The 27,500-nt window shown below is 36.1% G+C and overlaps 1 protein-coding gene across 6 annotated transcripts in view; it reads left to right on the top strand.

The window, feature by feature from the left end:
* Window positions 1-27,500, top strand: part of LRRC7 (leucine rich repeat containing 7) — a 499,978-nt gene that overhangs the window by 109,558 nt on the left and 362,920 nt on the right. For 3 of the 6 annotated variants that reach the window (XM_029228809.1, XM_029228811.1, XM_029228812.1), the window contains exon 2: window positions 3,973-4,070. Coding sequence is in view for 4 of the 6 variants with exons in the window: in XM_029228811.1 (XP_029084644.1) it covers window positions 3,973-4,070 (98 nt within the window). In the remaining 2 variants the exon portion in view is untranslated. Of the gene's footprint in view, window positions 1-3,972; window positions 4,071-27,500 lie in introns of those variants that run through there. The other 3 variants (XM_029228810.1, XM_029228806.1, XM_029228808.1) reach the window with 1 other exon arrangement.

Here is a 27,500-nt window from a genome sequence, read left to right as displayed (position 1 = left end):
CTCCCTGCGCTCCGACCGAAGCCCGAGCCTCAGCTCGCAGCCCCGCCCACCCCGGCAGGTGAGCAGACAAGCCTCTCGGGCTGCTGAGTGCCGGCTGGCCCTGATCCTCTGTGTGGGAATCTCTCCGCTTTGCCCTCCGCAGCCCTGTTGCTGTGCTCTCCTCCTCGGCTCCAAAGCTTTCCCCCTCCGCCACCCGCAGTCTCCGCCCACGAAGGGGCTTCCTAATGTGTGGAAGCGTTTCCTCCTTCACAGCTCCCTCCCACTGGTGCAGGTCCCGTCCCTATTCTTTTGTCTGTGTTTTTTCTTTTTTCTTTTGCCCTACCCATGTACGTGGGGAGTTTCTTGCCTCTTGGGGGGGTCTGAGGTCTTCTGCCAGCGTTCAGTAGGTGTTCTGTAGGAGTTGTTCCACGTGTAGATGTATTTCTGGTGTATCTGTGGGGAGGAAGGTGATCTCCGCGTCTTACTCTTCCGCCATCTTCCCCTCGTCCCTTCCCCAGTTATCTTTTTCGTGGTTCTAAAAACTTAAAATATCACTAATAGAAGCAAACATTTCAATGAAAATAGCTACATGATAAAAAAACTCAACATGTATTTAGAAGATAAACATTTTTACAAATGTATATATATTTGTGTAGTATTATATTTAATGTAATATATACTATTTATATATGAGTATATACTAATCTAAATATTAATATTATGTTCAATAAGAATTCCATCAAAATTAAATATGCACGACATAGTAGAATCGCAAGTATTCAGTCTGGTAGTGAAATTATCTATAGCTAATCATAGACTCATGGAAATAGTGGGTTAAAAAGCAACTAGGAAAAGATTTTTAAAAAATCAGAAAACCTTGATTAAATCTCAGTTGCACCTCTTACTTCCTGTGTGGCCAGGATCAGGTCACTGAACATTTCTGAACATTAGCTTCCTCATCTTCAAAATGTTCTTTCAGAAGGTTGTTGTAAGGATTAGATGGAATAAATGATAAATGGTAATACATTGTAAGATATCTTCATTGTTCTTGCTAAGGTCAAAGGCCACTATACAGTTTTGTAACATCTTCTGAATTCTCTAAGAAAGAATAAGTTATTTAGCATTTTAATTAATTCATGAGGTTACCAGCCCACTTTTATCCATGTGAGTATCCTTGGAAGATTGTCATATAGTGATCCTTTAAATCTTACTGAATAAAATGAAATACAGTTTATTAAGTTCTTCATTTTGAAAATTGGCAATTTATGTGCATGGATGTTTTGTATTTTTCCAATAACCAGAACATTTGTTTAGGCAGAATTTTTTTCTCAACAGTGTCATCTGTTCTTTTTCTTTATTAAATAAAGGCTAGTTTTCATATTTCTCCTAACATACCAGACATTTAAAATTTTAGTATATGATTTCATTTTTATTTGGGATAATTATGATTAATAATAACTACATTTGCTGAGCTCTTGTATTGTGGTGGACACAGTGTAAGCACATGTACACTATTAACGTATTTAATCCTCACAACAATCCTATGAGGTAGCTAATGTTATCCCCATTTATTGCTGAGAAAATTAAGGTATAAAGTAGCTAAGTATCTTTCCCTAAAATCATCCTTTAAGAGACAGAATGGGAGTTTCGCCCAGGCAGTCTATTCCAGAACCTAGGCTCCTTAAAGTTAAACTATGCGGCATTGCTAACACTGCATAATCTCTTGCATATCTGCTTGTGAGCATTCCCATAATGCAACATTTGGGCACAATGATTCTTGGTGATCTTTGATGCCAATAGCAACCATGTAAGTGAAACTTTCCTGGAGCCTTTGGCAGTACTTTCTAACTTGTATTTCAGTTTTTCTGACATACCCTCAAATATAATTACGTCAAAATCAACTAGACCATTTTCGTTTTCACATTCTCGATAGTCAGAAACATAAAAGGAAAAGTAATAGCCTATCTAAGAGACTGGTTTACGTAGATTTCCAGCCAGGGTAAGTGGTCATCCCTCATCTGTATAATCACGATGACTAATTGTTTTTTAAAATTAAATCACAATTTTATGTAGATACTTGCATTGTAGGTTATGTTTGTTGTATTTTACTATCTTGAGCTTGTAAATACTAGTGATTAACTAAAGTTCACTTAAATTGTTATTATATCATCATGAAAATTCATGTATTTTCTGAAACATGTAATCAAAATAGTGCACTGAATTAATTCGAGTCAGAATCTAGAACATTTTATATAATTTACATGGCTAATCCTCATACTGAAACTGCAGGGATGGTCCTGGAAGCTTAATTTTGCCCCCATATATAGTATTAAAGCAAATTATATCTTAAACTCTTGAGGTTTTCACTTGATTTCCTGTCATTGTATTATCATAACCTTGAACTCTTTTTCTCACTTGAAATGATCTTCAAGTGAAACTAAATTTCAAGTTATCATCACACATTGAGAAATGTTTTCTCGTACTTTACATACACAAGCATGGGCATATGAGTGAGCATACACACACATGTAAAGTAGTCCCTACCTATGAATGGTTTGATTTAAGGAAATATATTTGGAAAAGTATTTCTAAGAACCAGTGACAGCTTCTCATAGAAATAGTGTTATGTTACTCTTCCAGTACAAAAGGTTATTTATCTCATATTTCACACCATTTTACATATTGCTTTTATTGGATTATCCTTTCCCAATTTCCTCTCTAGACACTAGAAATATAATTCTCTGTACTACTCACCCTAGGAGACTTTCTACCACCATAACCCATAACAACCACACCATTACATGCTATCAGCCAGCATGTTTGTTAAAACCAGTGATATCCCATTAGAATAATTATGTAGATGTTAAAAGCTATGTTTATATTTTTTAAATCATAAATATCATTGTTTTGTTCTGAATTTCCAAATCCTAAACACTCAATAGTTGTTTAATGTTTTCAAAATAAGCAGAGTGTGCATTGCTGGCACAAAACTGTAAGGTTTACTAAAACCAGAAAATACTAACCACAGAGTATATGCTGTTTAATATGCCAACCCAAGTTGCATTTGGCCCATTTATTATTATTTTCTGGTTGTCAGCATTGGAAGTAACTGAGAAGTGCACTTTATATTGACCATATTTTTAAGAAGTCACAATGATTAGAATTAGAAAACCCCTCCCAATTTAATCATTAGCACAGAGGAAAGCAGCAATTAAAACTCCTGAAAACTGGTATTCAGAATGTTGGTGAAAGATATGATCTTTCTTCTAAAGGGTAACCTGACTTTTGATAAATGTGTTTGCTTTATAAGTAATCATTCTTTAGTTAATGGGTCTCTGACTTAGCTTGGACTGCTATAAAATACCACAGACTGGGTGGCTGAAACAACAGACATTTATTTCTAACAGTTTTGGAGTCTTAGAAGTCTACTATCAAGGCACCAGCAGATTCAGTTCCTGGTGCGAGCCCTCTTCCTGGTTTGTAGATGACTACCTTCTCACTGTGTCCTCATATGGCAGGGGAAAATGAGCTCTGGTCTCTCTTCCTCATCTTATAAAAATACTAATTCCATCATGCGTGTCCCACCCTCATGACCTCAACTAAACCTAGTTACCTATCAAGGGTTCCACATCCAAATACCATTACCCTGGGGATTAGAGTTTCAACATATGAATGGGGGGGTGGAGGGGAAGGGTTGGAGGAGTGGAGGGGGTGGGGACACAAACATTCAGTCCATAACAGTCTCTAACTGGAGAATGTGTATATGAGTTTCATCCTCATGTGTTTTTATATTTTTAACATTGGAATGCCTAAGAAAAGTCAAGCACTCTCCAGTTTACCACAGTCACTGCCACTCCCTACTGTCTTACTCCTTGCTAGATACTCTTAATGGTGTGGTCTACCTGAATTGTTGACTCTTGATTTAAACCATTTAACTTGTTAAAATTTATCAAGATTTTGGTATTAAAATATTCTGTTAATTCCCTCCTGTAGGATGGAGAACCTAATAAGGGGAAGGAATCCCCCACAATATCAGAGAAGTCCTTGTAAAGAAGTTCGTGCAGCCCTTCGGAAGAGGCCTGAAGAGGAGTGTAAGTATGTTTAATAGGTTTAACTACATTCTAGGGAGACTTAGGTGAGTGGCATAGTAAAAGTAAAACGTTAACCTTTAAATGATAAGTCAGATAACAGAGGTACTTAACAAATACTTGTTGATTCTAATTGAATTTATTTTTTTTAAAAATATCATATGGTACCTGGATTCAGGCACTAAGAACATTGTTTTCTTAAGTGTTTCTCTTGTACTTCAGAATGCTCTACTAATAACTTGGTTCCATGTTCAAATGAGATTGGGAAAAGCTACACGATTTACCACATCTTTCTTAGATATCTGTACCATGAATATTATTTCCAAAGAGTCCTGAAGTAAAAAAAAAACAAAAAAACAAAAACAAAACAAAAAACTTTTAAAGTGTGTTTAAAGTGAACATTTTCCAGTGTCATTTGACCACAATTCTCTTTCAACCTTTTTTTTTTAGAAAACTGAGGACTCTTTGAAAACAACTTCATTAGACTAAAGAGTAAATGTCTAGTAGCAAATCTAAATCCATTGATCAAAATGAAACATTTGATTTAATCGAATTTAGGAAAAGATTTTGAAAGAAGTCATGTATCCCCTCAGAAAGCCATTTTAATCCATCTTTAAATTACCAAAATGTTATAATATATAATTGTAGAGATTTTATCTAAATATTGCATCTAAATATAGCATTGTTGGAGATGTTTAACATAATACTTGCATTTTAAGTTTATAAGATGATCCATAATACTAGCTTTCCTCATGTTACTTGCATCTAATTATTTTCAGGGTACTAAATCACAATCCATTATGACAAAAATTCAGAAAAAATTTCTGAATGATGCCTTTTTACAGGAGTTTACATTTTGTAAGGATAGAGCTAATGCAGTGGGTTCACTGGCATATATAGTTTAGTAGATTTTTAGGGTTATATTGGCATTTTAAATTAGTTTGGAGTACACCATTCCAGGTAAAGACCAAATATATTAAATCTGGGCACACTCATGGCAAGTAGAGTATCTTTGTTTTGTTTCATTTTATTATAAAGTCAATAGATAATCTGATTGGGTTGCCATCTATGTCATTCAATATAGTGTTAGTTTTCTTTTATTTGGTATATTTATAGTTTCTAGCATTATAAACAATATCCAATTAAAACTAAAATTTGAAAATGAAGGTATAGTTCATGGCCATGTTAGAACAAAAACTGTTTATAAGATGCAGACTCGTGCGTAAAACTATTGCTTTATTATTGGGTTCATAGGGAAGCTTTGGGATTTCTCCTCTGTGCTGGTTTAACACAATCAGCTTAGTCTCTGTTATAGTTCTGCAGATTTTATTTAGAAACTTAGAAAGGGTTTTTGTGGATAAATCTATAGTTGATTCTCATGGAGTCACAGAGCATATTTAATATATACAAAGTTATTTTTCAGGCCTCTTATACTGAGTTGGTCTGTGCCAGAGGTTGACCACCTATGGTCCATTTACCAAATCCGTCCTTACACCTGTTTCTGTAAATAAAATTTTATTGAAACAGCCATCTCCTACTTATTTAGGTATTGTGTATGGCTGCTTTCCATGGCAAAGGAAGAGTTAAGCAGTTGTGACAGAGACTATATGGTCCACAAAGCCAAAAGTATTTACCTGATTCTTTACAGAAAAAAGGTTTTAAAACCCTGGTCTAGGCCAGTGGTTCTCAAAGTGTGGTCTTCAGACCAGCAGCAGCATTAGCAGCATCTGAGAACTTGTTAGAAACACAAATTTTAAGGTCTTCAACCCACATCTACTGAATCCAAATGTCTGAGAGTCGGATCCAGTAATCTGTGTGTTTTGAAGAAGCCCTACAGGAGATTCTGATGCAAGCTCCACTCTGAAAACCACTAGCCTAAGTCAAATGACTGGCGGCAAGATGACATTAAATCACCATGGATACAAAAGACTAATAATGATAAACATATTTCAGAGTTAAGTCTTATTGTTGTATAATGTAAGGTACGTAATATAACTGTTTCCTGTGTTGTAACAAGCAAGTCCTCAATAATTGAATCGTGGCAGTCAGGACAATTTTTGAAATATCACTACAGGAGCTCAGCTGGATTGACTGTGTTATTGAACATGGAAGGACATAATGAGAAACATGTAAAGTATTATTCCCTGCCAGAGAGGTCTTCATTATCCCTTGTTAGTTTAATGAACAGTCCTTCTTGTCCTGTACAGACCACTGTTAATTCCCTAAGAAAGAATCCTCTTTTTTAGAATGGGAGGAATATAGTAGTTAATTTAGACATTAATTTTAAAGTCACCATAAAGGTGTTCTAATGTGACACTTAATGAACAGCTGCAGGACCCTGGGTATTATTTCCTTAATCCAAGACTCAGTTTACTTATTTGAAAAATAAGATTAATTAAAGAGCCTACCTTGAAGGGTTATTTGGAGAATTAAGGAAGATTTTTTTAAGTACCTGGTATAGAACTTGGGACTTGGCAAATTTTTTTCCTCCTCTCTCTCTTCCTCTTCATTTATTATTATTGTTTTTCTTTTTTCAAACTAACCATTTAAGGATAGAAAGCATGTTTTGATCATAGAAATGAAAATCTACAGAAATTATAACCACTGTTTTTAGAAATAATAATATAAAGCAAGGAACAGGTTGTAAACAAATGACATAAAGCTGGAATTCTTGCAGCAATGTTAGATAGTAATTCGTGTTAGATAGTAATTTGTCTCACACAGTTCTTTCCCTATGATTCTACAAATTCAACATGGGATCTAGACCAAGACTTACTGGTCAGCTCTCATGGAAAGCTGCCAACTTAGAAAATCATCATAGAAAGCCAAATGATAGTGGTTTTGTTTTACTGAGAATTGAAAGAATAGTGGAACTTGACTCAGACAATAGGATCCTCCAGATGCAAGGTGAGCCCTCTTGCATTTGGAGATATTGCAAATAAGAGGGTTTTGCTAAATAACAGAATTCATACTGCTGTCTTTTATGATCTTTTATACTTTTTACAATATTATCAATATTAATATCAACATTAGGTCACCAGACATAGCTCTTAACCAATTATTTCATGTGAATTATATCTAGCTATATTGCATTTAACATAGCCAAGCAAACTTTCAGTAAAAATTGATTCTTGTAAAAGACAGACTTTTAAATATGCTCAAGTTACTTACCATTAAAAAATAAAAATCAAAACTTTGTCCTCAAAACCAAAGAACCGTTCAGCTACAGCCCTACATTCTCAGACTGCTCTCAGGCAAACCTCTCAAAGGAGTTATCTATACTCACTCCATTTACTTACCCCCAACTCATTCCTCTAAATCAATGCAGTCTGGCTCCTGCCCAATCACTCTGCTGAGACGGCTTTCATTCAGACCACTAATAATCTCTTTATGATGCTATATTAGTTTTATATTGCTATGTAATAAATTACCACAAACTTACTGGCTTAAAACAGTTTATCTCACAGTTTCTTTGGGTCAAGAATCCAGGTAGGGCTTGTCTAGGTTCTCTACCTCAGGGTCTCACCAGGCTGAAGTTTCATCATGAACTCAGTTGGGGAAGAACCTACTTCCAAGCTTACTTAGGCTTGAATTCACTTTCTTGTGAATTCACTTTCTTGTGGTTCTATGACCAAGAGCCCTGCTTTTTGCTGACTTCCAGCTGAGGGCCACCTTTAGGGTCTAGAGATCTCCTGCAGTTCCTTGATATATATAAATTCTCAGTATGGCTGCTTACTTCATTATTTATACTAAAAAACTTATAAATAAATAAAAGTTGAACTAAAAAATATTCAAGTAACCCACAGGAAGGCAAGAGAAAAAAAATAGAGGAATTAGAAACCAAGGGAACAAACAGAAAACAAATAATAAAATGGAGACATAAGCCTTAACAGATCAATAATTACATTAAGTGTAAATGGTGTAAATACCTCAATTAAAAGAGAAAGCCTGTCACATTGGTTAAAAAAAAAAAAGAAAAAGTTGCTATACAAAATGCCTTTTAAATGTAAAAATATGAAAAGGTTATATATAAAAGGATAGAAAAAGTATTTAAATGAAAGCTTGAGTGACTATATTTATATCAGAAAAAAGTAAGTCCAGAGTAAAACATAATAAAGAAGATAATTTCATAATGATAAAGGGGTCAGTTCATCAAGAGGATATAACAGTCCTAAACAATCCTAAATGTTTATGACTTCAATTTATTTTTTACAAATTTATATTTTCTTAAACTTTGTTTCAATAGCTTTGCTATGTTGTCTTTTTTTAAATTTTTACTCAGTCCAATTTAGTTTTCAATAGCTAAGTAATTCTTGGTAGCATAGTTGTGATTGTGGCCTGTTTAAAAGAAAAAAAAACACAATTGTTTTCATATAGAGCAATATCTATGAAGGTATAATTTTTCCTCAAAATTTCCCTGAGTCCATACTGTGTGAACTAAAATTCCACAGAGGCTTTCTGTTCAGTTTCTGAATTATAAGAAAAATTAATTGAAGAGTTTTTCTTTCTTTTACCGTCATAAAATTTAAATTCCTAATAACATAATTCTATCCTTACAGCATTGATATTTTACTTTTCCTTAATATAAACAATCTGTTTTATATTATCAGGAGATAACATTTAAAATTATTTTGTTTTCAAATAACTGAATGCTACCTTTCCAAATGTCAAAATATTCTTGTATTAACCAGTTTGGTGAAAATCATGATAATTAGTCAGGTTCCTGCCTTCATATTAGAAGTTACTGAACATGATTTAACCTTTCCCTAATGATTCAAGGACAGTTTTATAAATACCCATTACTGTCTAGAATTCCATCTGGGCATCCCTCCAAATCAAGTTGTTATCTTTCACTTCTGCTATGATTGTTCTTGCTTTTTAGTTACCCATTCTTTTGGCATTCTGTTTCCCATTTTAGTTTTCTCCTTCAGAGAGCTGATGCACCATCCTTATTAAGAAGTTTATATTAAATATGTGTCAATGAATCAAGGATTGAAAACCAGTCAAGCCTTGGATGATTTGTGGTAAATAGGATAAAGGAGTAGGGAACACTAAACGCAGTGTAAGAAGTGGAGTGCATTAATTTAAAAGATCCTAAGGCTACCCTTCTTCTCGTGGACTTCATCTCAATTTTGTGATGAATCCCCAGATACTTGTATTCTTTACCAGGTTCCTATTTCAAACTATGTATTAATGACTCAAGTATGATGTTGATGACCGGGTGTTACTGTCATCTCACTCACTTGGTCTGGGGGCTTATGCAGTGGGTGTGGGGAAGGGCTCATATCTGCTAAGGAAATTTGAAGTAATCCTCAGGATGGTAACACCATGCTATGTAGTTATAGACCTCACACATGTGCATAACAATGTCAGTATGCAGAAGAGTTACTGTCTTTTCTCGGGCTTCTCTTTACACTAGGAAACCTCTTAGATGATCCTAGAAAATGTTCCCTATCACTTCACTAGCCTAAATTGGGTTATATTCCTATTCCTGTACCATTACTATACACCATAAGAATGCTATACACTCACTGGCTTAAGCCTGTTATACTGGACCAATCAGGTTAAAGAACTGGTTTGGTATTAAAAGTAATCCTAGATAAGGTAAGGAAATGAAAGTAAGATGATGTATTTGCCATTTGACCTAGCATAATGGAACAGGTAAGGTTATTCAACACTGTATCCTATACTATTGTTTGTATTGTATATTTGTCTGTATATACTTAGCTATCCCAAAATATTTTAGGGATGGGAATGGGAACAAGGAACAGAAGAGGTGGTACTTGGGAGATCAGGTATCTGGGCACTGATATTAAAGTGACTTCCAGGCCTCTATTTATCATTCAGAGCCCTCTTTTCCTATCTAAGCCCTACAATTTGTCGGCAGTTATGTGTCCATTATCTTCAACTGCTCCTTTAACTTTCTTTAAAATACAGTTCCTTCTGGTTTGGAACGAGACCCATTTCCCCTACATCTCCCTTCCATTCTAGAGCCAGCCCTTCTTTCTTTCAAATTTGAACTATTATTAGTCATATTGTATAGATGAAGCTATAGGATCTCAGACATGTTAAATTTATGCAATGTCACACAGCTAGTAAGTGCCAAAGCTGGGACGCAAATGTTGTTTGACTCCAGAAGCTACCTTATTCCTACTGTTCCATGCTATATAGCTACACTACAGTATTCTGTGTCCTCATTTTAGCTCTCCATGATTCATTTTCTGAATTTTTAAACATAAACTATCATACAAAGAAATGTGTATAATGTGTACATAGCTTAAAGAATTATAAATTAACAGTCATGTATCTAAAACATCAGGGTTGCTGAATTACACATTCTTACCCAGCTCTGCTTATCGTTTTAGTTAGCATATCCATTCTAGGAGACTAGTCTTTCCCACTCCTCATTTCTTAGGTCTTTCTTTAGGTGACCCTTTCTTAATTCCTACAACAAAGCCAAAGGAATAATATACATGGTTTTAGTACAAGGGGGCTCAAAGAAACAAGTGGTCACTGTTTTCTCATTAGCTAGAAAATCTTACTCTTGTTTGACTTTATTAATATCTTAGATTGTGACTGTACAGTGACATAACAAAAAATAACGCTGCATTTTCAACTTGAATTTTATCAGCACACCTGAAATTATTACATGTTGCCTACTAATAATTTTGGCATGAGGTAAAAATAAGATTAAAGGGAGGTTAGATTAAATTAGACTTACAGCCTGAACCTTCTTAGACCAATTAGAAAATTGAAATCAGGCTCATGCAAACTTTGTACAAAGTTGATGTATTTTAGACAGTTTTTCCATTCAAGGTAATAATAGAAATTCAGGCAAAACTATGTCTTAAACTCTTCTCTGGAATATCTCCAGGTTTAAACCAGCTTCCTTAGCTATCCGCAGCCATATTTCTCCCAAGATTCTATTTAGGATATAATTTTAGAAAAGATCCACTAGCACTAATTTTCCTAGCACCTCTGGCTTAGCAAACCATTTGCTTGAGTTAGGGCTTGACTCTTCACTGGACTTCTCTTTTTGTTTGTTTAAATTAATTAATTAATTTTTTTTTTTTTTTTTGGCTGCATTGTGTCTTCGTTGTTGGGTCTTCGTTGTGGTGCACGGGCTTCTCATTGTGGTGGCTTCTCTTGCTGTGGGGCTCAGGCTCTAGGTGTGTGGGCTTCAGTAGTTGTGACACGTGGGCTCAGTAGTTGTGGCTTGCAGGCTCTAGAGTATAGGCTCAGTAGTAGTGGCGTACGGGCTTAGTTGCTCTGCAGCATGTGGGATCTTCCCAGACCAGGGCTTGAACCCATGTCCCCTGAATTGGCAGGCAGATTCTCAACCACTGTGCCACCAGGGAAGTCCCTGGACTTCTTTTAAAATGCAAATTCCTTTGAGGGTAATGCTAGTCAAATTTTAATACTACCATAAAAGTGATTTTAGATCACTAATCTCAGTAATCGCAAGGAATCAAATCTCAAGAGATGTTTGAATGCCCAGGAAGAGAAAGGAAAGGTCAAAATATTGTTATATAGGTGAGGAGTTTGAAAAACAAATTCACTTGCTACATATTTTTGCTAAGCGTTGGTTCTCTTATCTGGTGAAAGACTTCTTCAAATAAAATTTCAGCCCTTTCTATATCCTTCCGTATATTTCAGTAGTTACCGCTCTACTAATTTATTCCTTCTTTATGAAAAGCTCTCCTTCTCTCCTTGGCAGAGGGCAGGACCTCCCTCCTATTAGTCCCTGAAACACTTTGCACAGATTATTAATGCAGAACTTACAACACAGTATTTTATCCTTTGCTTTCATGTCTATTTTTTCCCCATTGGGTTGTTAGTTGCTTAAGGACAGGCAGATATATCTTATCATTTGTCTACCACTAGCATTAAGCACAATATTTGATATATAAGTATCACTCTAATAGAAGTTTACCAAAAACAAATGAACTATAAAAGATATAACTTGATTCATGCCATGATACTTATTGGAGTTTAAAGGCATCCAATAAATAATTTCCATATTCCAGACCAATTTTGGAACCAATTAAGATATTGACAAGATGGCAGGAAGTTAGAGATCAATCATCAACTTTATTACTTTTAAAAGCTAGATTGGAGGACATAGCTGTGATGTTTGGCAACAATGGACATCTTCATACTGTACTCAGATATATGCATACTTAACTGACTCAGCCACAGCAGTACAGAAAAGCCAGAGACCTCCTCATGCGGGGAATTCCTCCTATAAAATTTATAGCAATGAGAAACAGACCAGTGTACTGTGTATTTCCTGAAGCAGCTTCACCCCAAAGAAAGGTGGAGAAAAGTGTTGGGCTACGCATGTCAAGTTCTTCAAATAATTGGTAAATAATTGCATTTCCTGGGGCTTCACTGGTGGCGCAGTGGTTGAGAGTCCGTCTGCCGATGCAGGGGACATGGCTTCATGCCCCGGTCCGGGAAGATCCCGCATGCCGCGGAGCGGCTGCGCCCGTGAGCCATGGCCGCTGAGCCTGCGCATCCGGAGCCTGTGCTCCGCGACGGGAGAGGCCGCAGCAGTGAGAGGCCCACATAACGCAAAAAAAAAAAAAAAAAAAAAAATTGCATTTCCTAATAAGAGTTAGAAATGAGATAAGAGGTCAATAGTGTTGGGGAAATCTCTCCACACAGAAAATAAGTGAGTGGATAAGAAGCATCTCCACTTGCAATGTTCCTTAGAATTTTTATCTCTTAAACTACTGAGCTTAAACCTTAAGCCCTTAGACAACTAGTGGGGAATTTATTAGGGCAGTCTTTGCCAGATATAAACTGCTATTCTTTCATGGACTCTTCTGGTATCATTAGGGGCAGAGAGGAGGAGCAGGGTAGATTTAACTGCAAGACCACTGTAAACCAAAGTCTTGACACTTCATGTTCTACCTGTTATCCCAAATAATGTCCTGCATGCTTAGCAAGGCTTCTGCAATATGATTAAATTACATTCATTTATTCAACAAATATCTACTGTTTGAGTGCCTACCATGTGCCTCTCTCCCTGTTCTGGGTGTTTGTGATACATTGTGAGAAAAGATTTAAAAATCAAACCAAAAAAGGCAAACATTTCCAGTCTCAACAGTTATGCTCTTGTTGGGGAAAGCAGACATTAAACAAAATAAATGAGTTATAATTCATTAGAAGGCGATTCATACTGTGGATAAAAGTGCAAAGTTATGGGGGTTTAGGATTAGAGATTTGAGGGCAATTTCAAGTAGGGAGACTAGAATATGTAGAACTTTTACAAAAGATGAAGGAGTTAGCCACACTAGTTTACAAATTGTAAACTCTATGACTTCTGCATTTAAATTTAACTGGAAGAACTCTCCCATCCATAGGTTAATTTTGGCATGATGCATAGGTGATATATAGGGGAATAGTTACCTATACATACTGTCTCCTCTCTCAGAGAGAAGCTATTAAGACACTTTGCCTTTTTGCAAAGTTTAGAAGCTTGCAATGCTGAATACCCTAGTTCAGTTTGTTTGCAGTGCCTTTTTCCCCAGGCAATATTTTCAAACCTTTGAAAATTGTTGCCTCTTTGAGTGCCAGAGATGGGCTGAATGTGGGTCTAATAGCATGGTTTCTAAAAGTCAGGTGAGCAAATGTCTTTAGTCCTGGAACCCTAGTGCCCTTTGCCATATGTACTGCTATGGAATTGCTGAGGCCTATGTAGCTGCTGTCATTGTTATCTGTTTCATCTGGAGAATTAACCGCAGCATGTTCCTGGCCTAAAGCAGCTGTTGTTACTTCAGAAATGTGTGCCTCTAGGGACCTAATGAGGCTAAGCGTCTGCTCTTTCAAGAAACTTGCTTTTTTCAACATTGGGCTATTCCAGGCAGGCCTTGAGTAGAACCTCTTTCTGAATATCTTTTTCACAGAAGTGAAATAGGCCCATAGTGTTTTATCTCCCTCTATTGTTCTACTGATTTTAGGGTAATGTTGCCAGATAAAATACAAGACACCTGATTAAATTTGAATTCAGATAAGCAACAAATAATTTTTTACTGTAAGTACATCTCATACAAGATTTAGGGCACATTTAAAATGAAAATATTATTCATTCCTTATCTGAAACTCAGGTAAGGGTGTTTGCATTTGGATTCTACAGAAAAACAAAAACAATAGCATATATATATATATGTGTGTGTGTGTGTGTGTGTGTGTGTGTGTGTGTGTGTATTTATATATTTTTAAGGAATTGGTTCATATGATTATTGTGGCTGGCAAGTCCAAAATCTGCAGGCTGAAGAGCCAGGAAGAAGCTGATACATCAATACAAATCCAAAGTCCATCTGCTAGCAGAATTCCTTCTTTCTCCAGGGAAGTCAGTCTTTTTCTATAAAGACCTTCAACTGATTGGATGAAGCCCGCCCACTGTATGGAGGGCAATCTGTTTTACTCAAAATCTACTGATTCAAATGTCAATTTCATCCAAAAACACACTCACAGAAGCATCCAGAATAATGTTTGACCACATATCCAGGAATTGTGTCCCAATCAATTTGACACATAAAACTAACCATTACAGTGTCTTATTTTTATTCATTAAATCTGGCAACTCTATTTCAGGGGGTCTGAACTGAGTTTCTAAGAGTTTATATTGTTCCTATAGGTGATCTATTTCTTTCTTTAATAGTGTAAAACTAGTACTATTTCCTAGTACTTTGTTTTTTAGGTTTTCACTGCTTTTGGACTCATATTTTTTGTAACATATTTTTCTAAACTTTGTCTCATGAGGTCTCTCATATGAGAAATATGAAGTCAGTAAATTATGAGTCTTTCAATAGACTTCACTATTCAAATAAATTGTATCCATCCTCACCTGCCTGGGTTGGATAATCCCACCGAGGAAGAAATTTCCCATGAAGTCAGGATCAAAATCCAGGCCTAGACTTGATCTCTTATTGTTCTGCATGCCTTTTCCTGTAATATGTCTCCTTCAATATGCTTTGTCTTTGCTGGATCTTCCTTTAAAATGTTAACTTTATAAATTTCTGGAGGGTTTCCTTAGGGCAAGGCAATACCTGTACCCTCATCTATAATGATTTTATCCTTTGAAACTCCCCTAATAATGCTTTAAATATATTTTTTCCTATCCTTAAATTTGTCCAGGTTTTGTGATGCTTTGGTATCATGTCCCTATCCTTCAAGTTGTGGTTCCCAACTGCTGTCACTCTGGACTCTTTATCTACAGCTTTGAAAGGCCACATCCTCAGTAGTTTCCCAGACCCTGCCATCTCTTGGGGATTCATTCCAGATCACTCTCTAAAATTCTGTCTCTCTGTTTTGGTTAGATTTCTTTAGGCTCCTGTCATAATTGTTTGACTTGGTACAGCTGAAACATCTCTCGCTTTTCGACTTTCTTCTTTAAGATTCATCAGAGCTGAGTCTATCCATTTCCTTTTAATATTTGTTTCTCTTGGCGTGGAAGTTCCCATTTTCTATTTCATATCTGTCTAATATATCCTATAAAATCTCAATATTTCTCCTAAGGAAAGTTCTCTTTTCCTCCAATAAAGTTAGCCAGTTTTCCTTTATTTTGTTTCTATTCTGCTGCTGCTTCTGTTCTAATAGTAAAACTGAAGCATTCTTCTTTTCATACCATTTCAATTCCTCCTTGATACCTTAACAAACTCAATTCTTAAAGACCAAGTGCTCCAAACAGACTTTATTATTTCTTTTTGTGACCTTTATGTATGCAATCGTTTCAGTGACATGTTTGTTATCTTTTTCAATTCCACCTAGAAGAGGGCAGATTCTCTTCATTAAAAGGGCTCCCTGTTACTTTTCATTTGTTTATTGATCAAATTCACTACTCTTCTGTGGGTACATCCACAATGAGAGTTCTCTAATTTATAAGGCCATGGACAGGGCTTATGTGAGTATCAAGCCCAAAGCTCAAGGTCAAACTACAGCAGCTTAAACACTGTGGCCAATGCGCACTAAGATCAGCAAGGCCAATACAGTGTTGATAAAACAGCCCTGTCTGTGCAAAAACAACCGCTTGCCTAGGAATAAAACTGCTGTGAACTGTAATAAACCCCCAATCAAATCTTGCATGGCCTACTTGCTAAAACTGAAAGCCCATAGCTCCATGTCCTGGCCCCATCAAAAACTTCTCCAGGTGCTACTTACCTCACCAAAGTTTGCTTTTTGCCTATTTGTTTTTATTACTGATAACACTGACACTTGAGGATGTAGCTCAAGTGCCTGACTACCGTGATCTTCCCAAGAATTAGCTCATGTAGCTTCATTCCACGGGGCCTAGTGCTGTACAGCTAGAAACTTGCAGGGTAAAACCAGATGTCCCAGGCAGGATCCAGAGGAGGGAGGGGAGGGGTTCTGAGTGCAGCATCTACTCTCAGTTCTTCTTCAGAACTCACCAATTGCATAACTCCTTCAGCATCCCTGGAAAAGAGAAAATGGGGCAAGAGCCCAGGAAGGGTAGGGAAAATGCCTCCTTGTGGAATCCTGAGAAGCAGGCAACATGTCTGACCCTACCTCCAGCACTCCTGTGGCACTCACAACCAGGAACCGACTCTGGCAGAAGTCCTTATAGCTCTTGTCTGCCATGATGACTGCACATCAATGTCTAGAACTCCTGTTGCAGAATGAAAGACCAGCCAAGAGAGCTTCCTTACCCCTAGGTGGAAAGGGTACTCATACCATGGAAATAGCTACTCCAGTGAAATTCCTTCACAAAGTCTCCTTCTCTTTCAATAATCTGATCCCTTTTAAATCATTGATCTGGCTGGGGTGGGGGTCCAAAACAGTAGAACCTGAACTTAGCTAGCATAGACCAGCTAGAAGTAGTTCAGAGCACAGATCCTGGAGCCAAGCCACTGGCACCTGAGTGACAACTTTACTACCTACCAGCTGTGTGATGTAGGCAAGTTACTTAATCTCTCTGTGCCTCAGCTTATTCATTGAAAACAATAGGGAAGATTAAATTAGCTAATATATGTAAAGCTTTTAGAACAATTTCTGGCTCTATATAATTACTTGCTGTTATTATTACTTCGTAAATTCCACATACATCAGTCTGGCTTTGGAATATCACCTCTGTAGTATCTTGCTGCCTCTACTGAAGTCTATGTTTGAACAACCCATTATAATTGTGAGTCCATCTAGTTCTTCTGCTGTCCTAGCAAAAAAAACCAAATTAACCTGGCACCTTCCTGTCCATCCTTACAGTACTGGATGGGAAGCCAGAATAACCATGAGGCCACGAGCTATTTCCACCTCTGGTGAGGCTGGTTCCATTACTTCATAGAATAGCAATGCTAGCTCCTGAAAAAAATTATCTAGGAGCTGGGAGACACATTCAACTTCCTCATTCAAGCCAAGGGGGAAGAGAGGAGCAAAAGAGGAAAAAAGGGACAGGAACCTAGAAAATTCTAGGGAACTCAGCAATAAAAGTTCATGGCTGTTCTCTCTCAAAGAGAAAAAAACATAAAAAAATAATTAATGTGATTCAGTTCCAAAGATTCAAAATCACTACCTCTGCATTTCAAGTTTTATTTCTCAGCAAAGAGAGAATTTGATCAGCCCAGTTTGAGTCACTTCTCTATGCCCAAGTCCAGGGTAATATTGTGTTTTATATTAAGGCCATTCCCAGAAAGAAGGAATCCTTGTTGGCCTGACAACTTCCCTGGAGATGTCCACCTTAGTTTGGAGCCTATGACCCTTCTGTGCCCCACTGTGAGTACCTTTCTCTTGTTAACCTCTTGCAATCTTGACTTTGACCTGCTGCAGCTCTAGCTGCAAAACCACGGTGATTTGTTTTAAGATCAAGTTATTTTTTTAGTTGTGCTAGATAAAACTATACTTGTGGCTTTAAAATGATGGATGATACAGACCAAGCCTCAAGAAACTTTCTCTCTAAATTGTCAAATAATATGTTACATATAAAGAAACTAAGTATATTAAAGACCAACAACATATTAGTTAGAAAATCAATGCATTTCAAATGTTTCAGGCTTATTTGAATAAAGTTAGCATAAAATATCCCCCAAAACAGTAACACTATTAGTAGAATGTCATGTTTGGAATTTTGCTTCACTAGAGTCAGCCCTGTGGAGACAGGGACTGGACCTCTGTTCTACCTGCATTACCTATGCTGAGCCCAATGCCAGGCACGTGGAGATGCTTGGTAAATACTTGCTCAATGAAGGAAATAATTAATGAATAGCAGAATACATCTTCATGAAAAAATATATACACTTCAAGTTTTATAGTTTAATTGCGCATATTAAATGAAACAAAAAGTCATTACATTGATAACGTAGTAAAGGTAGTGGTATATTTATGAATTCACATTCCTTGGAATTTACAGCTGGACGCAATATCAACTGTCGGGGAGGGAGACATTTTCCCCTTGACCCCTTTTGAGTTCTTTTAGCTACACTAATAATAAAATCGACACAAGACAGATTAACAGGAGAAAAAGAAACAAATTTTAATTCATATGCACGGAAGTCTCATAGAAATAGGATCTAAGAAGTGGCCAAAGCAGGCAGCTTTTATACTTTTTAAATAAAGAAACAATATATTTGAGAGAAGTTGACAGGACAAGGAAACTTAGGTTCTGGGGACTCAATTTGTGAAGAATCTAAAGAGAGTTTGAGCTTGGATAGTAAATTAAAGTAACACTCTCTGCCAGAACCTCCCAGCACCGTCCGGGCTGGTGAGGGTCTTCTGAATGGCGATCACCTGACTCTCTATTACTTCGCCCTCTTGTTCATTCAACAAGCATTTGCTGAGTGCCATGATGAACTTATTGCATCCCCCAAAATTCATGTGTTGAAGTTTTAACCTCCCAGTGGGACTGTATTTGGAGATGAGGCCTTTATGGAGGTAACTAAGTTAGGTGGGAAGGCAGCCGTCTGCAAGCCAGGAAGAGGACCCTCAGCAGAAATAGAACCCTGCCGGAACCTTCATCTTGGAAGTCCAGCCTCCAGAACTGTGAGAAAATAAATGTTTGTTCTTTAAGTCAAAAAAAAAATTAAGTAACAAGGTTTGTTTATATAGGCTTCTTTGCCCCTAATTTCTTATCTCTGGAGATAAGGGGGTCCTTCTACTACTAGAGGCGGACTTTTCACATGGAAAGTTTTTTTTACTGCTTTCAGGGAGACAGTGGAGGCTCAAAGTGTCCCTCTTGTATTGGCCATTTCTTAAGTAACTTTAATTCAAAATAATCAATATGTCATTGAGGCATATTTGGGGGTGGCCTGCCCTGGGCCCCAACACAACTAAAACTCTGATCCATGTGAGACTGTTCTATATACAGAATAAGTAAGTGTTCCTATGAAATAAAAGTCCTGAAAGCAATGAATGTATTCTAGCCCCCTTGGAAGATTCTCTGGTTTTATAAGTTTAAAGAAAACTTAACTATTTAATTGGAGCACGCAATTTTAGAAAGAGTTGGCTTAATTTATTTTCACACTACTGCACAAAGGATATTTGTACTCAAAGATTTTTAAATGGTATCTCCAGTGTTGTATAGGCCAAAGAAAAGATTGCATTTTACATGTTTGTTTGAATTGATGGTGTGTCCATATGGTATAAAGGCAAGAAAGTCTTTGCATCAATACTTTCTACATTCTGTTTTTAATTAATTTACATTTTTTATAAAAAATATTTGAAAACCAGGCATTGTTTTGTTTTATTTTGTGTGAATTTGAATCTCCTGTCATCAAGACCAAAGCTAAATACTTCCTCTTTAATTTTAAAAGCAAACTATATATGACTTTTTGTGCCATTTGGTTGCATGCATGAAGAGTGAATAACGTTACCTCTCTGCTCACAGGTCTTCACACACCATGTTTAATCAAGAATATATTTTCACTTGTAGCATTTGATGTGTCACATGCCTATCAGTTTACTGTCAGGCAAGACAGAGTACATCATAAAGTCCATCAGTTCTTATTGCTGTCTTTTAAAGTCAAGCACTACAGATGACAGTAAACATGACAGCTTTTGTGATAAGCATTTTTGCTGGCATCCTGTTATTAATAATACTTTGGCTAGTATTACCAGGAATAATCCATTGTGGTGCCATCGTTCCTGCATCATCAACCACAAAATGATTTCTAAGCTTTTTCCGAGGCTTTTTTGTTTTTCAGATTTTTTTCCCCTTTAGGCCAAACGCTTAACTAAACTTGTTATAAAATTAATTGGGAAGGGGAAATAAGGGAAAAGAGACTATTAAAGGCTCACTCTTTAATTCTGGACTCAAAGGCTGTATTTGCTAACTTTTAAGAGCCTCAATGAATACCGAAGGTACAGTCAAGGCTGAGTGTGATTGAGAGGTGAACTTAAAAAATATAAAGGATGCAAAAATGAGTTTTGATTGAATAGATAATTATAGCACTTAGAAAGCATATTAATGAGATGAATATTTCTGATGATATATGAAATGTAGACAGCATTCTAGGCATACTATAATATGTACTTAATAGCCATAATGACTTTTTGTGTTTAAAAAAAATCAGAAATGATTTTTTGATGACAGTCAGCAAAGGGTGAGCAGTTTTACAACTAGCCATTATCCAGACAAGTTTTCCTCTCCAAGGATCAACTGCAATGTTTATTACATAAACATAACTTATATTTCTGGTGCCATGTATTTTCCACACCATCATTAAGAAAGTTCATGAGGCGGCCTGTTCATGAGCTCATTGATGCATCTGCATAGACTCCAGCCTTCAATTACTTAATGCTTTTCAATGCTTTTTCAATTACTTAATGTGATAACCTAAAAGAGTCTGAAAACACCAAAAGTTTTAGAGGAATCTTACCTCCAATTTACAAACCACATTTCACTTTTACCTTGTCCTGATTTACTTTATCTTGAAAAATCTCACGGAAATGAGTCTCTCTGTCATTATTTATGAAGATTATAAGTGGTTAAAAAATAGATTATTTGCTTTCTCTAATAGTTTAATGCTTTAAGACAAAAACAAATCTTACTTCACTTTGTTTCATAAAGTTGGTGCTCAATTTTTCTATTTCAATGTCAATTCTAAATGTTTTCGATAAATTTTTAGGTAGGACTAAGCGAATTTAGAAGGAGGTTATATTTTAATCTTAAATTGCGCTGACTCTAGTTTATCCAAGGGTGGCGTAACTTTAAAATCCTTTAAGATATACCACTAGTTACATATCTACATATCTATTCCAAGAATAAATTTAAATCTCTGATCTATAGGAATCCAACAGACTATATAAATTGTTGCTTCAAATTCCCAAAATTGCACAGATACGTTTGTGTGTGTATGTACACATATATATCATGTATATAATGTGTGAGTTAATGAATATTAGCTTAATTTTGAGGCTTGCCCTTTAACTAACATAAAAATACTTCATAGTAAAGGCTATTAACATAAAAGGATATATAGATAGATGGACAGATATTTCATGCATTTGACTTAATCACTATTCTTTACGTTATTGAAAGGTCTTTTGTTTCTTTTCTAAACTTGAAAAAGCTAAGGATTTGGTCAATATTATTATTTACAGGTATTTTAGGTTGTATGTTATGTGAATCAACAAATTAAACACCCTTAAGAATTCTGCATCAGAATTAATGTGCTTCCTTGAAACAGATTAAGAACATGTATAGCCTCTACTTTTGCCCTGTTGCCTGTCTTCCAGGGAAGCAAACAAATACATTCCATGCTAAGTCACAGTAAATGTTAGTCTTATAATAAGATCTTTTCTTTCTTTTCCTTTTTATGGTTCTATTTTTTTTATTTTACTTAAAACTAGTTTGTATCTATCTTTTATTATAAGCCTCCTCAGATTCTTTTATGAAGGAGATAAAGAAAAGAAACAAAAGGATAATAAATAAAATGCTTTTTTTGTGTGCATTTTATTTATTAGTTCAGTGAGCACTTACCAAGAACTTGCTATGTGCACATTTTTTTTTTTATTGGTCACTTGGGGTAGAATAAATCTCTTCTCTTCTTCAGGAATAATCCATCCAGTTGAGGAAGCAAAAAAAATTTCAAAAGAAAAATCAACCAGAGAATAATTTTTTTCAATATACAAGTATCTATAATATCTAAGACTTTATTTATATGTGATGATTTAGAAAGCTTTTATAAATGAACATGCATTTACATTTTAAATGCAAAAAAGAGAATAAAGTACATTTTATGATGCATTTGAAAGCCATTTTACAAATTGTAGAATTAAAAAATTATAGAATTACCATAATTTTGGTTTGGGTCAACTTTAATTTCTCTGAGTCTTCATTTCCTTATTTATAAAATGGAAAATACTTTACTACTTCATGGTGACTTTTGTTGCTGTGAGTTTTTAATGTTATAGGATGACTTTTGTGCACAGTAAAGATTATTTAATTAATAAATTATTATTTATTTGCAATTTTTAATTTTCATTTTATAAAAGTTAAAGTTTTTAACTTAAACCTAGTTTTTCAGTATTTTTTTGAGACTGAACATACAAATATTCTATTTATAAATCAGGTAAGTTTTAACAATCGCTTTAAAACTTTTACTTAAAATTGTTAAATATTTTTTTCTTCATAAATCTAATAAATTTTCTCTTCTTTATTATTTCAAACACTGAGGTAACAAGTAAAACCTTCCCAGAGACTTAAACCACTCTTACAAATCTAATCAATTAATGTATAAACATAGTAAATTTCAAGTTTTTGTAAGCATTACAATACTATTAAAACCAACTAAATAAAATTCTCCTGCATATTTGAACTCAATGTCACAACTCAGTAAATAATGTATTTCTCATTTCATTTGGAATCATGTGCCCATATGCCCTAACATGTCAAAGTTTTTTAAATATTATAAACAACATTTATAAATTTTTCTTGTGTTAAACTTTTAAAGTTATGAGTGGAAAGTGGTTCTCTTCAAGATCTCAATTTTTGATTTGTAAACTTTCCCAGAATTAGAAAGACACTTTTACCTACTTGTTCATACACAGCTTTTACCATTGTAATAATAAACAACCTTAAACCTTAGTGTTTACAAGAATAAAGGTTTATTTTTCATTACCATTACATGTTGGCTGCATATTGGCTGGGACTCTGCTCCATCATCTCTTTGTTCCAAAGTCTAGAAAGAAAATGGAGCCCATGGCTAAGATTTGCCACAAAGGACAGAGAACACAGTCTGGCTTAAATCTTCCCCTTGGCTGGTATTCCATTAACCTAAGCAAGTCACTTGGCCTAGGCTAATATCATTGGGGCAGGGAGTACTATCCTCCCATGGAAGAAGCACCCATAAAGAGGAGCAGTAGTATAGAGAAATGCTTCAAATAGTTTTAATCAATCAATACATTCTACCATATCTTTCCTCCCAAAAAAATGGAAAAAAAAAAAAAGGTCATATTATTACCTAGTGTTCCTTATGTGAATTTTCACCCTGGTACTCAAGCTGTAACTCTCTTATTTTCAGTAATTTTGTAACTGTGTGACTGAATGCTAAATTATTTCATGCTTTTGCCAGGCCCTACAGTCATGCTAATGACCTGGTCCTAAGGCTTAAATGAAATAATGTAAATGAAAGCATCTACACATCGTTAGCAAATATAAGTAGAAACACATTGTTTTCTTCCTCTCTTGTTTCCTTCTTCATTTTTCCTGGTTCCATTTTGCTTGTGTGGTAGAGTGTTTTTTGTTCAGGCCCAAAGCCTAAAGCAAAATCACTTATCATGCATGGATAAAAGGAATTTTGCTGTCCTGTTGTCAGTTTTTCTGAATTCCAGTCATTTTGTCCTCAGAAACCGAGTCTTACATGCACCATCATTAACACCCACCCCTCTGACTGCTCTAGAAATTACATTTACACTCATTTAGCCTTTCCATTGGACTTTTTAGAAGGCGGATCACACTGTTTTTTCATATTACACTAATTTTTGATAAAAAGCAACCTGCAAGTCATTTTCTCATATGGTTTTAAACAACATTTCATTCATCCCATAGTGTATTTGTGCACTAATTTTTTTTAAGATGCAGCGTGACTGGTCTAACTAGCCAGATTATAGAAGGAACTGAAAGTCAGGCAGAGGAATTTAGATTTAATGATGTAAGAAATAGGAAATAATTGAGTTTTCTGAGACAGGAAATAGGAAAACAGCATGGTATCATTATCACAGTGTGGTAAAAGTATGGGATTTTATGTCAGACCTTCCTGGATTGGAATTCTGTCACCACTAATATGGCCTTAGTATTCCCATCCAGTAATGAAGATTACACTACCTAGCTTATAGGGCTGTCATTCAATACTTGATTCAACAAATACTGGGTTTATACTTTGTACTAGGTGCTGTTGAACAAAATAAACTCAGTTTTTGACCTCATTATGTTCACAGTCTAGGGACAAATATAGAAAATATACAAGAAAAGAAGCAAATTAATAGTGATCAATTCTGATAAGGGCTCAGAAGGAAAGGACAAGTGATAGAAAACTGGGGTATGTGTCTTTAAATTAAGTGATCAGGGAAAAACCTCTCTAAAATGGTGACATTTACGAGGAATAAATGAAAAGAAGGTTCTGCTGTTGGGGGCCCTCCCATGTCCTCCTGACTATTAACACTCTACTATGTGCTCATGGCATCTAAGTGCAAGCACTGTCAAATTTTATTGAGACCCTTCTTTCAGCTTGTGTCCACTGCAGCCTGGAAGTACAGAGGGGTTAATGGCTCCAGGTTCAGCCTTCAGTCATTCACAGATGAGAGCTGGAGAATAAATAGCCCACGTTCCTCACCGTCTGATGGCTTACCCTGAGGTATATTCCCCATGGATGAGCCTTAGCGACCGAGAGTGGCACTTGCTTCATTACACACCCATTACTGGCTTCCTTCCCTTCCCTGTTTCACTCCTTTTCTACTGGTGTTTTCTAAGATTGCTTCCCAAATAAAGTATTTATTCTCAAATCGTTGTCTTAGGCAGAGTCTGCTGCCAGGGGAAACCAGTCTGAAAGAAATATCATCTCTAATCACCTAGGATAATACCTAGAATAACATATGTACCCAGTAAATGTTAGTTCTTCTTTTCCTCACCCGTGTCCCCCTGGGTCAAACACATATGATGAAATGTTTTAGGAAGTTATCTCTAGGCTATATTATAGTATTGGAGGTAGCTAAAGTTAGAGTCTGAAAGACCAGTGAGGAAGCAGTCTGTTCCTTTAGGGTGCCTGCACCATATATCTCTCAGTTTCTTCCTAGGACCAGTGGGCTAATCTGAACCTGTTCATTTCATAACCTTTACCCATGGCAGAGGTGGAACAGTATGAACAGAAACATACAAGGCCTTTTAAGGCCTAGACTCACAACTGGTCCACTGTTACTTCCCTATTCTGTTGGCCAAAGCAAGTCATAGAGCCTAACCCAACATCAGTGGTAGACTCTTCCCTTGGAAATACGGGGAGTGGGAAGGGAATACTTCTGAACCATGATCCAATTTACTAAAAAAGATCTCCTTTGTTATTCCAGTTCAGAGTACTCACTTTATTCCCTTCCATGCAATTTTGGTTTTGGTGTTCAATTGTCTAATGTCTGTCTCCCCCTTGAAACTTTGTATTAATTAAGAAAGAAAAAATAGACTATACTGTGGTAACAAATTAAACCCCAAATATCAGCAGTTTAACACAATAAAAGTTTATTTCTCCCTCATGTCACAGTTAAATGCAAATTGAGAGGCACTGCTGCCTTGTAGCTATGTCACCTGAGCCCACCCAGGGGAAGAGAGGGCCAAAAGACCAAAATGAGATGATTGTTTCCAGGGCCAGGCCAAGAAATGGCTTCTATTACTTTTACCCACCATTGGCCAAAACTCAATCATGTGGCCCCAATCCAGCTGTAGTGGGAGGTAAGGGGCAGAGAAATCCAGCCTTCTTGCTATTCAGGAAAATAAAATGGTGTGATGAACGTACAGCTTTGTTTCTACTAAGATTGTGAGGTCTTTGATGGCAAGATGTGTCTCTGGTACCATAAAGCCTGGCAAGTAGAAGCTCATCACTTGTTAAGTGAATGAATTATCAACTACAATAATGAACCAACTCTGAAGTCAAGTTTTTTCATTTATGAATGGAGAATAATAACACTTACCTAACAGATTCATTATAAAGATTAAAGAAATAATCTCTATGACAGGGAGTTGTTTTATGGAAAGATGCACTTTCTATGGGGGGTCTAACTTAGTTTATGACTTCACTTCTGTTTCAAAAATGCTTAAGGAATATTGTTATTGTGTATGGATTATTGTTTGTGATAAAATGAGGAAAAATTATTGATGTATGCAAATATGTATGTGGATAGATGAAGCAAGACTTTAAGTTTCATTTCTTAAGATAATAGTCAAGAGAATATGTTCTAAAAAAAGGTCAAGACAGGAGACTTAAAGCAGAAATAGGCAGGAAGGGTGACGCCATCTAGCACAGAGTCTTTTGTAGAGCTGCAGGGTTTCCTTGCCAGCACTATCCAGGTCAAGCAGTTCTATACTTGTCTCCATCCCTGTAGAGTTGAAGGAATTTGGAGAGGGGAGTAAATGAAAAAGGAAAAATGAAAGCCTTATAGTGTTTCATGAGAATCTGCCATTTTTTCCTGTCTTTTTTACTGGCCTTAAGGTAAAACATACACGTGGAAGAAACTAAAGGAATCTTGGTTTTGTTGACTGATGTTCAATTAAAATTTAATAAAATGTATAAAATGCTTGGGGCATCCTCGGCCCTGACTGATAACTGAGTCAGAAGCCTTCCATGAACCCCAAGATTGTGTGAGTGTCCCTTCTCCAGGCTTCCACAGTACAATGTGCACACTTCTGTCATATCACATCTCATTATATTTAAATCTGCTTTGGATCATTGTCTCTCACCGATAAGCTCATCTAGGGGGTTTATTCATAATTTATCCCAGAGCCCACACAGACCTTAGTCTTATATTAATAATTTTGTTTTGTCCTCTAGTTTCTGTTTGCCTTTTGTTTTTGATGTAGACCATTTTCTTAAAGTCTTTATTGAATTTGTCACAATATTGTTTCTGTTTTATCTTTTGGTTTTTTGGCCGTGAGGCCTGTGGGATCTTAGCTCCCCAACCAGGGATGATCGAACCCACACCCCCTGCATTGGAGAGGGAATCTTAACCACTGGACTGCCAGGGAAGTCCCTGCCCTCTAGTTTCTGAAAGGGCTTGATATCTGGACTTCAAACTCTGCCTTTAAATTCAAGTGACTTAAGTGCTACTTACTGCCAAGACATCCTTCACTTTACCCAAATCTCACAAATCTAATGTTGAGTGTATAGTCTCATGTCCTGACTCTTAATTCTCATAAGTTGAAACCTGCAAGATTTGACAGCACATGAATTTTCTGAAGGTACTGGTGACCTTCAAAGTACAGTGGATTCTCACTTG

This window comes from Monodon monoceros, unplaced genomic scaffold, assembly GCF_005190385.1.
Source record: "Monodon monoceros isolate NGI ecotype Baffin Bay Population unplaced genomic scaffold, NGI_Narwhal_1 Super_Scaffold_18, whole genome shotgun sequence".
Taxonomy (NCBI): Eukaryota; Metazoa; Chordata; class Mammalia; order Artiodactyla; family Monodontidae; genus Monodon; species Monodon monoceros.
The sequence above is the reverse complement of the archived record's forward strand: the minus strand, read 5'-3'. Positions and strand labels throughout refer to the sequence as shown.